Source organism: Momordica charantia (assembly GCF_013281855.1).
Source record: "Momordica charantia cultivar OHB3-1 chromosome 10 unlocalized genomic scaffold, Mcharantia_2.0 BLBB01000010.1, whole genome shotgun sequence".
Classification (NCBI taxonomy): Eukaryota; Viridiplantae; Streptophyta; class Magnoliopsida; order Cucurbitales; family Cucurbitaceae; genus Momordica; species Momordica charantia.
Window position 1 is genome coordinate 11,637,230 of NW_028275158.1, and position 14,775 is coordinate 11,652,004.

General features: G+C 38.8%; 1 protein-coding gene across 2 annotated transcripts; it reads left to right on the plus strand.

Annotated features, from left to right (window-relative positions):
- The first annotated feature begins 9,218 nt into the window (after positions 1 to 9,218).
- Positions 9,219 to 11,433, plus strand: LOC111019262 (cytochrome b561 and DOMON domain-containing protein At5g47530). Of its 2 annotated transcripts, XM_022295605.2 has the most exons (3): positions 9,220 to 9,943; positions 10,015 to 10,272; positions 10,734 to 11,433. In XM_022295605.2, exons 1-3 carry the CDS (start codon positions 9,275 to 9,277, stop codon positions 11,148 to 11,150), a joined length of 1,344 nt encoding a protein of 447 aa, XP_022151297.1. In that variant the 5' UTR covers positions 9,220 to 9,274; the 3' UTR covers positions 11,151 to 11,433. The 2 variants fall into 2 exon arrangements, with proteins under 2 accessions (XP_022151298.1, XP_022151297.1); XM_022295606.2 differs by lacking the exon at positions 10,015 to 10,272 and having other exon boundaries at positions 9,219 to 9,943.
- Positions 11,434 to 14,775: the final 3,342 nt, after the last annotated feature.

Genomic DNA, 14,775 nt, shown 5'->3' on the forward strand with positions numbered 1-14,775 from the left:
AGGTCTACAAACGAGCAGGCTGCGGAGCAGGAATCTTGTTGACTAGCCCTGAGCGGACCCGACACGAGTACACCCTACACTTCAGGTTCTCAGCTTCAAACAACGAGGATGAGTACGAGGCACTAATCGCCGGCCTTTGGCTAGAAAAATCAACACCACGTTAGCGTCATCAACGACTCGCAACTGGTGATTAACTAGGTCAACTAGAAGTTTTCAAGCCAAGGACGACTTTATGGCCTCGTACCTCTAAAAGTACGATCACTCTTAAACTCTTTCGAAATGTGCATTATCAAACAGGTCTCGAGTTCTAAGAATGCTAACGTTGATGCCTTGTCTTGCCTAGCATCGTCTTATGAGACGGACCTGCCCCGAACGGTGATAGTCGAAATCTTACGCAACTCGAGCCTCGCTGAACCCGAGATCATGAAGACCTAATGTTCCAAACATTTGGAGACCTGATGTTCCAAGGCACATTCGCGAATAGAGGGGTTCTTGCCAGGGCTCCCAATCGGATGCACTCTTTGCCTTACGTGTGCACTCAAAGTTCCAAGGCTGCCCCCAAGTTCAGACTGCCCACGTGGCAACCACTCGGCCATGAGCAAACCTCTGCATACTTGATGTTCCAAGGCACAGTCCGTAGTAGAGGGGCTCCGATCAGGGCTCCCACTCAGACACACTCCTTGCCTTACGGGAGCACCTGAAGTTCCAAGGCTACCCTCAAGTTCAAACTGCCCACATGGCAACCACTCAGTCGTGAGCAAGCCTCTGGACACGTGATGTTTCGAGGCACATTCCCGAGCAGAGGGACTTAAGATAGGGCTCCTACTCGGATGCACTCTTTACCTTACGGGAGCAGTCAAAGTTCCAAGGTTGCCCCTCAGTCCGGACTGCCCACGTGGCAACCATTCGGCCATGAGCAAGCCTCCGGAGACCTGATGTTCCAAGACACACTCCTGAGTAGAGGGACTCCGGCTAGGACTCCAACTTGGACGCATTCCTTGCCTTACCGGAACACTCAAAGTTCCAAGACTGCCTGTCATGGTTAACTTTTTACTGTAGAAACATGTGTCGGTAGCCCTGTTTGACCACGTTTTTTACCGATTTTCCATCATTATTTGCCAACAAGAACTACATATTCTTAAAGTAGAACATGCATATAACATTTCTGCATAAAAGTCAAACTATGGTACTTTAGGAAAAATATGAGAAAAAGGCGGTCAAAGTTAGAAGAAAATAACAGAAATCTGTTTTTGCAGGAAAATGCGCCTGGCGCAATTGTGAAGACTATTTTGGCAAAACGTGCGTTTTTATTAATGAGGGGCAGAGAGAACATTTCCCACATGTTCAAACACATCCCAAACCGTGAGTCCAAGTCCAAGTAAGGTGGTTAGGTGAATCTCAACCCATTTCCACCTAAAATGGTGGGGAGTTTCAACCAACCTATGATGCTATAAAAGGAAGTCATCCCTCCAGCAGAATTTCATCACTTTCAAGCTTCATTTCATCATCTTTTCATTGCTCTCTAGTTGTAGAACACATTTTTAAGGTTTATGTTTATGTTCTAGTTGTTCATTTCTTTGTTTGTCCCGCTTTTACCTTTTGTATTGCTTTTAATTAAGTTCTTACTTCCATTCTTTGTTCATTCTGTTCTTTTAATGATCTTTAGCGAGTTTCAACTCCCCCTCACGCTCGAGAGAGAAGAGGGTTAAGCTAGAACTCATTGTATGGCTTATTTATTCATTTAAATTCAATGAAAAGTATTTTCTTTATGTTTTCGTGCATTTACTTTCTTTTAATTATGTTCTAAATTAGTTATCAACCTCTTTGTGGAATTCCTTAGTCAAAATGATTTGATTTTCAACAAGCTCGGAATTTTGGCCAAATTGCGCCTGACACTTTTTTGGGTTGGTTTCTAAAAACTTCTTTTTACATCTTTTTTCCATTCAGCTGGTGGGAACTTGATTTATACACCAAAGCCCAACCTTGGGAAATGTGAGTTAGGTAAAATAATAGGAAACCAATATGGGATGTGACTTAGGCATAAGCGCATAAAACATGGTTCTAGACATAGGCCCTCTGGCCCATAATGCAAGTGAGTTGATAGATATTCTCTAGGATTGTAATCACATATAGGCATATGATTGTAGGTTACCCTAGCCTCTACAGCAAACAAAAGCGGTAGTGAAAAAGTAGAACTCGAATCCCAACAAAAGTTAGGAATTGCGTCTGGCGCAATTTCCCCAACATAGTGTGTTTTCCATGTTTTGCATCAAGACTAAGGTAGGAAGCAAAGAAGTTGAGTTTTATTAAATTGCTTGTTAGTTGAAACCCCAAACGACAACATTTCATCACATTTTTCTTCCTAAAACACAATTGCATATTTGAACCATTTCACGACATTACTTGATTTTGAAAAGCAACAAGTCCCTGAGGATTCGACCTTGGATTACTTCCGAGTATTACTTGTGACCATGTGCGCTTGCACGAGTCTCTAATCTTTTTGGAGGTAGAGAAAGTCCCAAGACTGCCATCGAGTCTGGACTACCCACATGGCAATCACTTGATTGTGAGCCAGCCGCTGGAAACCTGATGTTCCAAGGCATACTCCCGAGTAGAGGACCCGGGTAGAGCTCCTACTCGAACGCGTTCAAGTTATGTAAAAACTAACTAAGTCACAGGGGCCCACAAACGCCAGAAGCGCTACGCTCACTCGGATTCACTCGGAACTACTTAGATGCTGCCACTCCCTTGAGATATTCTAGATTTTAAATAATGTTCCAAAGGGCCTTCAACTTCCTCCAAAATCTCCAAAGCATAACAGTGACTTCCCCACTACAGAAGCAGCCAAGCCACTGAGGGAGAGAGATATTGGAGATAAAGAGAATAAAATGAGCAAGCCAAGGATAGAGTAACAAAAGTCTGTAGTCATTAAAATTAATTGTGATTACAAAAGACAAAGGGCAATAAACTCAAGGCCCATACAAACAAGATTTCTAAGTCTGAGGGGGAGGAGGAGCAAAGTGAGCAGTTGTCTCATCAAGTGCATCGTGGTAGTTGTAGCCTTCGGAGATAAGGCGCTGAAGGTGTACCTCGGAATCACAGCTGCTGGGAGTATACCAAAAATGCTAGAAAGCATCAAGGGCATGTCAGAGGTCTTCATCTGGGCACCTGCCTTGCAAGCGAACTCTCAGAAAGTCCATTCCTGCCTGCTGAAGTTCTCTTCCAATTGACTGAAGCAGGCAGAGCCGCGAAGTGGGACTTCAAGAGCTCTGGCTTGTCCAAGATCGTCTTGGCCGACTGCAATCCTTCCTGGGACTGGGGAAGGGAGCACTTCGTATCAGCTAGGCAACCTCAAAGTTGGCAGCCCAAACGGACTCCCACCCTAGAGAATCCAAAGAGATGTTTTCAGCCTCCCTATACCTTGACAGGTCGGATTCAGCCATGACCCGCCCCTCCTTGGCTTTGAGAAGCTCATTCTCAGCTTCCGAGAGGCGCGGCTCCAGTTTGGAGATCTTGCTATCGCGGGAAACTGCTTCTGTCAGAGCCATCTCCAAATCCACGATAGCCTTCTTGGCTCGACACTCTAACTTGACAATTTGGGCGAGGCAAGACCGCCTCTCCCTTTCAAGCTTACCAATACGCGCCTCTACCGCAGCCGCTCAACGCTGAATAGGATCCAGTTTGATGCAATGAAGGGTTGCCCTTGCCTCCCCCCACGAGGCGTCTTCTCAGGCAGTCCTCCTCTCGGACTAAAGTAACTCGGCCTCTGCATACCCAACCGTTTACTGGCCAGCTTTGCTCAACAGGCTTCGAAGGCATTGAACCTCGACATGTTGCTCCTGTTCCCAGACCCTCCTGGCCGCCAACTCATCCTAGAAGTCTAAGGACATGGCGTGGAAACGACCAGCACACTGACAGAAATGACCCAAATGAGGCATCCGAAATGGAACAAGAATAAATAGACGAAAGTAAGAGAAAAGGGAGCTCATATAGATGGCATTCAAGGCTCCGTCCCGACACTCCTCCCGGATGTTGAAAAAGGGCAGGACCTACTCGTGGTCGAAGGCGCGGCAAACCATTTCTCATGCCGACTCCTGAATATCCCCCATGCTGCGATAAGGATTCAGAGAAGAAGGCTTAAGGGGAAGGTCAAAGTAGGAGTGTTGTACAGCTGCCCCTGGTCCCTCAGACGTGGGGAAGATGCATCGGATTGAGGATTCTCCTCAACGCAGTCCTCAGGATTTTCCGTCTTGGCAGGCACAACATTCGTCACCCCATCTTTTTCGCCTTTCGGGTTCGACACGTCACCTGAAGCGAGTATCGCCCCTCGGTTTCTGGCAATGGGATTTGAGTAGACGACATCGCTCGAAGTGGGCTCGATAACGTCTACAATCCGGAAGGTGCGTTCGTCGACAACATTCTCGTTGAGGGACAGGTGTCGCCCAACCTCACCAAGCGGTGACGCTTGAGTGGAGGCACTGTCGAATAACTCCCCCTATCAGTACTAAGGGATGGAGAAGACACGGAAGCTGCTACGTTAGTCGATGCGGCACTTCCGTTGCTGGCATCGCTGGGAGAAACATGCCTTATCCTCAGGATGGGATAAGCGATCAACCTAGACGGAGAGGCTAAAAATGGCCTCGCCAAGCCTGCGCCAAAGTATCGATGGTAAGAAATGATCAGCCCGTCAAGTCCATTAAAAAAACATGAGTAGTCTTACTTGCTGAAGCACCGGAATGGTTAGGATCCTCAACAAGGTGATGTTGCGCAAGCCTATCATCTGTGGCAATGAGCATAGGAACCCTTTGAGTCTAGGGGATGTTCTGGATCTTCCGCAGCACCTTCATCAACTCAGATGAAGGAGGAAGCACCCCGTTTGGCAACGCTACAAAAGAAGAAACAAATACTTGAGAATCACAATGAAGTCGTAGGCAAAAGTAACTGCAGGAGGGAAGAATACTCGTCATTTTCCCCAAAGCGGCTAGGCACACGGCCAACAAACGACCTGTCAATAGCCAACCATCGACCACTGACGAAGAACCAACAATCTTTTCAATGCTTGTTCATAGTCAGAGCATTGAAAAACATGTCATAACGAGAGCTTGGGCTGTAAAATTCGGGGAAGCCTGAAATTGACTTCATTAGGGTCAACGCAGTAAGTAGGGTCAAGTTCATCGTTTCGCCATCATGGCTAGCGCGCCATTATGGTCACCCAGGCATTAGGGGCCAATTGTGCTAGCACCGATAAGCGACAAAAAAAGATTGAGCGACAGGATAAAGTAAAAGTTTGACTTCGTTCTATAACATATGTGGGTATAAACTTACCCACTCGGGAGGAAGGTTGTCGATCCTTTCATCCTTCGCCGGAAGACGCAGGAGCGAGAAGTCTGGAACCCAATACTCAAAACGAAGGTCCAAGAGTTCTTGCTCCATCGTTTGCGTCGGAACGTGATTCACCACTGGTTGGTTAGCCATGGTAGTCGAAGATACAAGGGGCAGTCGAGAATACGGATAAAGTGAAGGGCAAGAAGAGTAACCATCGCTCCCCATATAAGGAAGGACCCCCACCCTCACCGGGCAAGTGAAAAACCTGTCACTAATACTTAAGGTGTCTTTTCCTATTTTCTACTTTGATTACTGACTTGAGCATCAGAGGTTATTAGGCGGGACACTGCACCGGCATTGAATTTTCTGGTTGCAGGCTCATTTGCTCTCCATTGAAACAACCCCTCCAAAGGACACATGGCCCTTCCCAAAATTTGCCGTCAACAATAGGGTTATAATGTAGGTGAAGAAAAGTATAGTTAGTTTGCCCACGGCGCCGCTGTAGCGTACCACAGCGCTGTCCTAATGGGGAGCACGGGCGCGCTTTTGCGTCTGTAGCGCCATGGCGTCGTAGATAGTGCCATGGCACTGGTTCGCCTATAAATGTGCAGTTTTAGGTTTAAGGTTTTGTCAGCCAAAAAAAGGTTATTTTCATCCGATTTTAAGAGGGTTTTGGCAGCAAATTAGTGGCAGCGGCTCAGGTATTGACAGAGGCATTAGGGTTGATCAAGATCGATATTATTGAGGTCATTATATCTTGATTGTTTTGGTTTTCATTCCTGTTCCTAAGTACTAATGGTGTAAAAATACTTAGAAACTAGGGGGCTTTTGTTGGGACCTCTATGGGATATTTTTTAGGAGTGTTATTGTATCCAAATCCTTAACATTATTAGTGAATTACCCACATTTAAGTGGAAGAGTGGACGTAGTCCTTAATGGTGAACCAATATAATTTGTTGTGTCATTGTCTTGTTCTTTACAGTTTTCTTCTTTACTTGCATATTGTGGTTGTGTTTGGATATTTTTCGTGGAAGAAAAAATTATACAAGACTATTAATTTCTCAACACCCCTTCCATGGCCAACGTGGTACTTTGTTTGTACTCAATTACAAATCCAACGCTCATAAACCCAACACAGCTCATCGCCTCCTATGCAACAATCTAACATAATTATTAATTGAGTTTTCTTCCTCTAGCTTTAGCCTATTAATCATTAAAAACAGCAAAACTATGAATACATCAAAATTAATAATAATAATAACAACAATTATTCACTTAGATTAAAAAGTTAATTTACAATGTGCTTTTAAAACACTAGGTATCATATAAAATTAGCATATCATCCCCGTAACATATTAAGGACGGTAGGAGACAGAAAATATTTTAAATAAATAAAATAAAATAATAGAATAGAATAGTATACATGTGAATTAACCATTAATGACAATTTTATAAATATTTTCTATATATTATTTACCATTTATGTTCATAAGCCATTTATGAATGGTTTGTTTTAGTATTGTATAACTATGACGTTGAACGGTAGGACTAGGGAATAACGTATTTGATTCAAAATGGTGAACTTTGTATAAATTTAATATTTTCTCGTTTTACTTTTTATTAAATATTGTAAGACGACATAGGAACCATACCAAATTCAGAACAAATCATTGCAAAAGAAGTTCATTATCCAATCAATTAACTACCAAAAGAAGGAATAGGATCAAGAAAAGGCCTGCAAAATAAAGGTCTGAGCCCCACGATGAGGATCTGTGGGTTTTTTTTTTTTTTTTTTTTAAGCTTATTGAAGAAAAAGTATTCGAGGGTTTCTTGGTTTAGTTGGCAAAGCACATATATATACTTATATAGCAATCAAATGCATGAATCACGACAACCCCTTTCTTTTACTCTTTTAAATATTCTATTCATTCTGAAAGGGTTAACTAAGTTCCTCATGTATTTGGACCTTTCAAATTTTCAACTATACCCCGTAGTTGAAGAATGATTTGGATTTTATGCCATCATTTTTCTGTAGTACTCTTATTAATATATATTATAGTTGAGGTATATTAATTGTCACATCAACATACTCTTGATTTAGTGTATCGTACGGGGAGAAATAAAACTCTAATATTTTAAGAAGCCACAAAACGACTAGTAAGCCAGCTCAAAGACAAGTAAGGTTACAAGCCTTAATTGTTCAAAGAGTTGAGACTCTGAAAATGAAACTTTTGAGACAAGAGACACATGGTCACAGATCGAAGTCAATCGAGCGATAACAGCCAACCTGTGGACAGCATCAACACCACGACAATAGGCCTAGTGCCATGGTGTTAGGCCGACAAGCTGAGGCTATCCAACCCGTGGGCTAGCACCTTGGTGCTAGGTCAAGAACAGCCTATCTGTGGGCTGGCCTGGGCAGCACAGTGTTTATCCAGATGCCTCTCGATACTAGGTCTGAGGCCAACAGACCCAATAATTTGGCTCGTCAATCAAATCAAATCAAATCAATCTACATTTCAAATCCAGTCCAAATGATGCTACTTTGAAATTGTCCCATTGTTTTAAAGAGAAAATCCTCAAAAGAGAGATTTCCCCACCATAAACGAGAAAGAACTCATATTTAAATACCCTAAAAAAATCCTACTTTTGCTGTACAATATATATATATATATATATATATATATTTTATCTATACTCTCCTATTTGTTTATTTCAGTCGGACCCTTTCTTAAATGTATTAAATTAGATGTTAATTTAAATGAATCATATACTCCTATCCTAAATAGATTCACCCCAAAATAGCTGTATACAAATTATAAGAAATTTCATAGAGGCCATAATTGCGAAATTTTATACCTTTAAAAATTTTATTTGTTCGCATGTGTGTAAAAAAATTGAGAATATGGTGCAAGTATAAATTGCCCAAATTTCTTTGACATCCCAAATCAAATTTCATCATCATGTCTCATTAGTTATTCATACTGCCCCAAAATAATACCTATGCCTAAAAACTAAAAACCCTAGACTAACAATACGATAACTCCAATGATCAAATCAAAAAACTCGATTCTAATTTAAATATCGAAGTGCGTGACTTGTTATCTTTCTTTGCTTTACAGATTAGGTCAGACCATTTTAGTTCGAATTTTGTAATCCTTCCAAGTTAAATTTACGCATCGACGTATATCACACATCTTAAAATGTTAATTAAGAATCATTTTCAAAGCACTAACAAACAATCAACCTTCCAGGTTTCAAATAGCATTAACTAATTAAGTAGAATCTCATTGTATATAGCTGGCAAGTAATTTGATCTCTTTAATCTGTTTCAGACCCTTTACAGTTAAGTTCATCAAAGTGTGGAATATGTCATTGGGGAGAGAGAGAGAGAAAAAAAAATGATGAAGGAGATAGAGAGTGAAGAGAGAGAGTACAACTTTAAAGAAAGGTTTAAAAATAGCATGAACTAAGGTTCATATATAATGGCTTTCATAGTACCACATGCTTTGGGTGATTATCAAGTTTAGTAATATTCCCACTCCAAACCTGACAAAAAGCACATAAAGAATGCCCCAAATAAGTTTGTTCCTTTCGTAAGTGGTAGTTTCAAAATTTAAATTTTGTCTTTACAAGCAAAATGTTTTTGAACTTTCAATAATTTATAATTATTTTATTTAAGAGATTTCTATCTCGTAAGACCTTTTTTAAAAGTTTAATTTATAGGCACAAAATTGGGAGTGGAGGAAATAGAGATTAAACCCAAAAAAAACATTTGGATATATATTGACTGGTCAACACTATCTTTACTAACTCTTCATTCTTTTTGAAAAACTTAAAAATATCTCTCTTTGGACCTTTATCTCTCCTATTATATATGTCAAAATTCTAACAAAATGTTATCACTATTTAAATAATTATCAACCCCTCCTAGAGACCAAGGAAAAACATGTACTCCTCTTGGAAGAACCCCATAATATTTCTCTCTTTGTTCCCATTTCTCTCAACAATCTTCCCTCTGGCTCTCGCCTTCCATCCATGCACAGACAAATTCCATGAACTCGCTAAAGCCAGAAGCTTATCACATTGCCAAAAACTGTCCACCCTTGGCGCCGAGCTCGGGTGGAGTGACCCGTCCAGCTCTGGCAACCGCCACCTCCTCCGCATCCTGGTCGGCGCGGTCCTAGCCGAGGACATGGGTTGGCTTGCCTGGGGCGTCAACCCGGGCCCACAGCCAGAGATGGTCGGAACCAGAGCGGCCATCGGCATAAAAGACCCTTCGTCCAAGACGTCCCTCGTGTGCAAAACTTACAATGTGACCTACGAGACGAGGATCGGATGCCGGCTCCAGCCGTCGGTGCTGGAGGAGGTGCAGTGTACCAGCTTTGAGTACAACGATTTGACAGGATACCACATGGTGTCGGCCTCCTTGAACCTATCGTCCGCTGATTACAACATCTCCCGGCTCAATATGGTGTGGCAGATCGGGTACAAGGTCGAAGGAGACGAGCCGAAGCAGCACGTCGCCACTCTCCGGAACGTGGACAGCGTCGAGATGCTCAACCTAGTCTCCGGGAAAAGCTCGGACATCGCCCACATCAAGATTCGTCTCAGGAAAGTAGGTCGAGTAGTAAAAATAAATTACAATTTAGTTCGTATAGTTTGGTTAAACATTGGACGCGGTTTTAGGTGCATGGAATATTGAACATTTTAGGGTGGGGAACGCTGTTGCCGGTGGGAGTGATAATAGCAAGATTCTTCAAGAAATTCCCAATAGATTCAAACAACGCGTGGTACGGAATTCATGTGGGGTGTCAGAGCTTAGGGTTTGCGATTGGTCTCGTCGGTTGGGCCATTGGGATGTGGCTCGGACATGCTTCCACACGCTATGTCTTCCTCACTCATCGCATCTTTGCCATCTTTATTTTCTCGTTTGTCACCTTACAAGTATTATTCATAATTCTCTCTCTCTCTCCTTTTCTTTTAATTATAATCTCTATTTTCAACCTACATTATTAAAAAAAATAAATAAAACAACTGAAATACTAACGGCGGAAAAAAGAAAAAAGTAGACAAATTAAAGTTGTGTGAATTTTGTTATTGGGATGGTATTACTGACCTTTGAGACAATAGTAAGTATATTGTTTATAGAGTTGTCTTTGAGTTAACATTTGTGTGTGTTTTTACTTTTATTTGATTGGAAATCTTCTATATGGGTAGCTTTATTTTTTAAAATATTTTGATATGATGAGGGAAATTTGTGGGTTAAATTGGTAAAAAAGTACATATTAACTTTTCTTAGTAGTGAAGGTTTACATAGTGCTCCTACTATGATATTGATGAACTATATACTCATAGTGATTTTGTTGATGTACTAACTTTTGATATATTTGCTTTTTACATCGTAGACGATGGCGATATGGTTTAGGCCAAAGCCCGAGGACGACTTCCGAAAAGTGTGGAACATATACCATCACTTCCTAGGGTATGCCCTACTAGCTGTGATATTTGCAAACATATTTGAAGGAATAAGAATTTTGAAAGCTGAGGATATCTGGAGGAGGGCAGTGATAGGAATTCTTGTGGCTTTGGCCACAATCACTCTCGTGCTTGAGGCTTATACATGGAAAAAGTTTTTTGACTCTCAAAAGAATAATGAGATGAAGAAATCAGAGCCACCATTACCTAATTCCTCCAAAAAGCCCGAGGAAGAACATCATCAACCTGAATTTCAACCCACACTTGTCACTACACGACCGACCCAGAGGCCGATCGCGGATCTACAAAGAGATCACCAAGGGCACGTGCCCTTATACATGGATTAAATAATGGAAAATATTTGGATCCTGACCCATGAGAACCTATATACAAAATAAAAATCGACAGATATTTATTTTTGTATTTCTCTTAGTTGTAGCACAAGATAGCTTCTTGCTAATCAGGACCTAAGTATTTTCCTTAAATAATATGTATCTTGCTTTTTAGTATATAGAATTGCACTGATCGGTTGGCTTTCACGCGGTTTTCATTTTTCGAACCATCCCACTCCCATTTTCTTGTAATAAAAGAAATATATTTTATTTCTATATAAAAGATATTTTCATTTAATTGAACTATAAAGTTTTGAAATTTTATTCTTCCAATTATTTATATCAAAGAAAATAATAGTTTTATTGAAAACGCTTTACAAAATATTTAATGTTTTATTATACTTCTCTATATTTGAAATATCAAATTATGTATATAAAATCATGACTTTTATATACATAATTTGGTAACCATTTCTTCTCTCTAAAATTTCATCTTTTATAATTTTTCTTTCTCTTCTTAATCTATTTTTTCGTCTGAAAATTATATGTTAATTTTCTTTCACGGTAATTTTTATTTATCTTTGTATTTATTTATTTTCTCTTAAAATTATATTTTTAATCTTTTTTTATCTCTAAACTTTTTTCACTATAAATTTCTCTTTAATTATAATTTCTTCTTTTTTTCTTTACATATCTTTTCCTCCCTACTTTACTTTTTCTTCTCTAAAATTTTTCTCTTTTTGTCTTTAACTGTTCTTTCACTAATTTTTTTCTAAATCTTTTTATTTATCTCTCTAAAATTTATCTTCTAAAAGTTTATTTACATCTCTCTAAACTTGTACTTTCATATCTTTTACATTAGGGATGACAAAAATTTCTGCAGAGTTGGGCGCAAAAAATGGGAAATGCATGTCACGATCGACCCCGTCCCCGATTCCATCTTTTAAATAATTAATATATATTTATTATATTCTTTTATTTTTAAATTTCTAAAAATAATTAAAAACAATTATAAAACCGATAATTTTTTTCGAGAACATCTCTCGAAGAACGAGGTGGAGACGAGGATTAAAAATTTTTCACGAGCACGAGAATGGGGGAGATGATCCTCAGTCGCACCCACACCATATTGATCCCTACCCTACATAGAATTTTCTCTCTCTAATATATATTTTCAATTTTCTAACTTTTTAAAAACAGAAAACTAAAAATGGTTACCAAACATTTTTCATTTTCTGTTTTTTAAAAACAAAAAAAAAACAAAAAATGGTTATCAAACGTATATAGTTTTTGTTTTTTAAAAACACAAAACCAAAAACCAAAAAACTAAAAATGGATAAAAGCAAAAACCAAAAACAGAAATGGTTATCAAATTGGTCTTAATTAATAATATCTTTCATCTCCCGCTGTGGCACATAATGTACTTTCACTATTGGCGAATCTAAAAAATACTACGTCTGTTGAGGGTGGTTTTCAGCTTCACACATGGCACGTCTTGGTTGGAGGAGAAAGAGATACGTGACTTTGTGTTTATGGAGTCAACTTTTATCACCTTGGTACTCAAAACCAATATTGAAAACCAGTACCGAGCCGACGTCCAACATAGCCAAGCTGACCAAGATTCCTTGGGTCTTATTACCATTCTTTGGTCGAATCGACCTTGGCTTCTTTTGCTAAGCCTCATTCCCCGACAGAATCCACGACAATTCGCCGCGATTCACGGTTACCTTAAAGAGCCATTGTGGCCTTGTCGGGAAAGATGTTGGAGATCTTGCCTATAAATAGAAGTCATTTGCCTCTATTAAGTACGCGAACCCTGTATTACACTCTGAATACAACTTGGATTCTTCCTAACTTGGGCGTCAGAGTGTTCTCTGTTTTGCAAGTCTCCTATTCATTACAACTCATGATGTCTTTTGAAATATTATTTTCATCTATATATGTATTCACCATTTTTATTACAAAAAATATAATTACTCGACTTGTGAATATACACCTGATGTGAAACTTGAAATGATCTTACTATTCCATCAATATGGCAATATTAAGGGAGTGAATAGGGTTTATGAAACAAATAGGGTTTATGAAACTTTATAAACTTTTTGAATTAAACAAATTAAGGAATAATTTTAAGAATAATTTAGTTTAAAAAATAATGTTGATGTAAAAGTAATAACAAAACAAATGTAATTTAAATAAACAATTCCAAAACTAAGTTAGCTATCAAAACTATTGACAACAAGAGGTGTTGGTCAAAGTAAAAAACGCGTACAATGGATGCAATTTTGATACCAACGAGATATATATATGACGTGGTATGGGAGTGCTGAATCAGTAGGAAAGTTGCGTACATTCTACACAAGTCGCGTATGTTTTCTATTTTTGGTCACTGAAGTTGCTCACAATGTACAGGCTTTATTTTGAGTGGAAGTTGTTTACGTTGCACACGACTTCAACTTTTTTTTTTTTTTTTGCAATATAATATTTTTAGGTATTTTGAAATTTTTATTAAAATTTCATTAAATCATGATGGGATCGAATCCCCAGCGGAAGCGGTTGCATGCTTGTGATTCAACTCGGTTTAGAAGAAATATATTGCCGGTTTTTAAAACTGAACCAATTCTATTTTAAATTAGAAGTTAAGCCTGTTGGGAGGAAGAAAAGTTACTTTTGTAGACCGTGAATCGATTTTCTTCCTCGAACATAACTTTGTGAGAGCATGAACAAATGTTCTCAAATGCACGATTTAAATGTTAGACACTAGTTTCTTTGCTATGACTCTAGCAACAAGAACTCGGATTGTGGGATACTTCTTGGAAAGAAAACGAAAGGGAATTGTGGTTATGATTGAGAGAGAGTTTCTTATTTTTCTAATTCCTACTTTTCAAGGATGAGAACAATCCAAAATGACAGAAGAAAACTGTGATCTAACGTGAGAGGAAAGAGAGGGGGAGTCGAAGTAACCTCTCACCCTCCACTTCACCACTCCCTAAAAAAACTGCTGGGGAGTGGTTAATTAATTAATTTAATATATATAATATATTTAATATAATAAATCAATTAAATAATTAATTAAATTAAAACTATTTTAATTTAATTAATAATTAAATTAAATCTTAATTAATTAATTACTTAAAAACAATTTAATTAAATTAATTAATATTTGAATCATATTCAAATATACACTTCCCTCGTAACTTTAACCTATAGAATTTTTAATATGAATCTAATTCACATTATTTTCTCATATTATATAGTTTTATAACGTATCTATCATACATTATATAAAATTGTGTCATACACAATTAACTCAAATTCCCTTTAATTAAATTTGAACAATTCAAATTTCTTCCAATATTTAATGTTCTTAATTACCCTTTACGAGCTAGCAAGGGCACCTAATGGACCTATAGATCAGAAGCTCCAATGTTCCGAGATTAATTAGTTTAACTGATTGACCACCTTAATTAACATACGTTAACTACGGGTTACTCCACTAAAAACCTGCAGCTGAACTCTTCTCACTATATAATATTTCTATGTCCATGGATATCAATCATTAATGGCAAGTCAATCCTTCACGAGTGTTTGTAACCATAGATGGGTTGAATTACCGTTTTACCCCTGTGTTACATCTTGT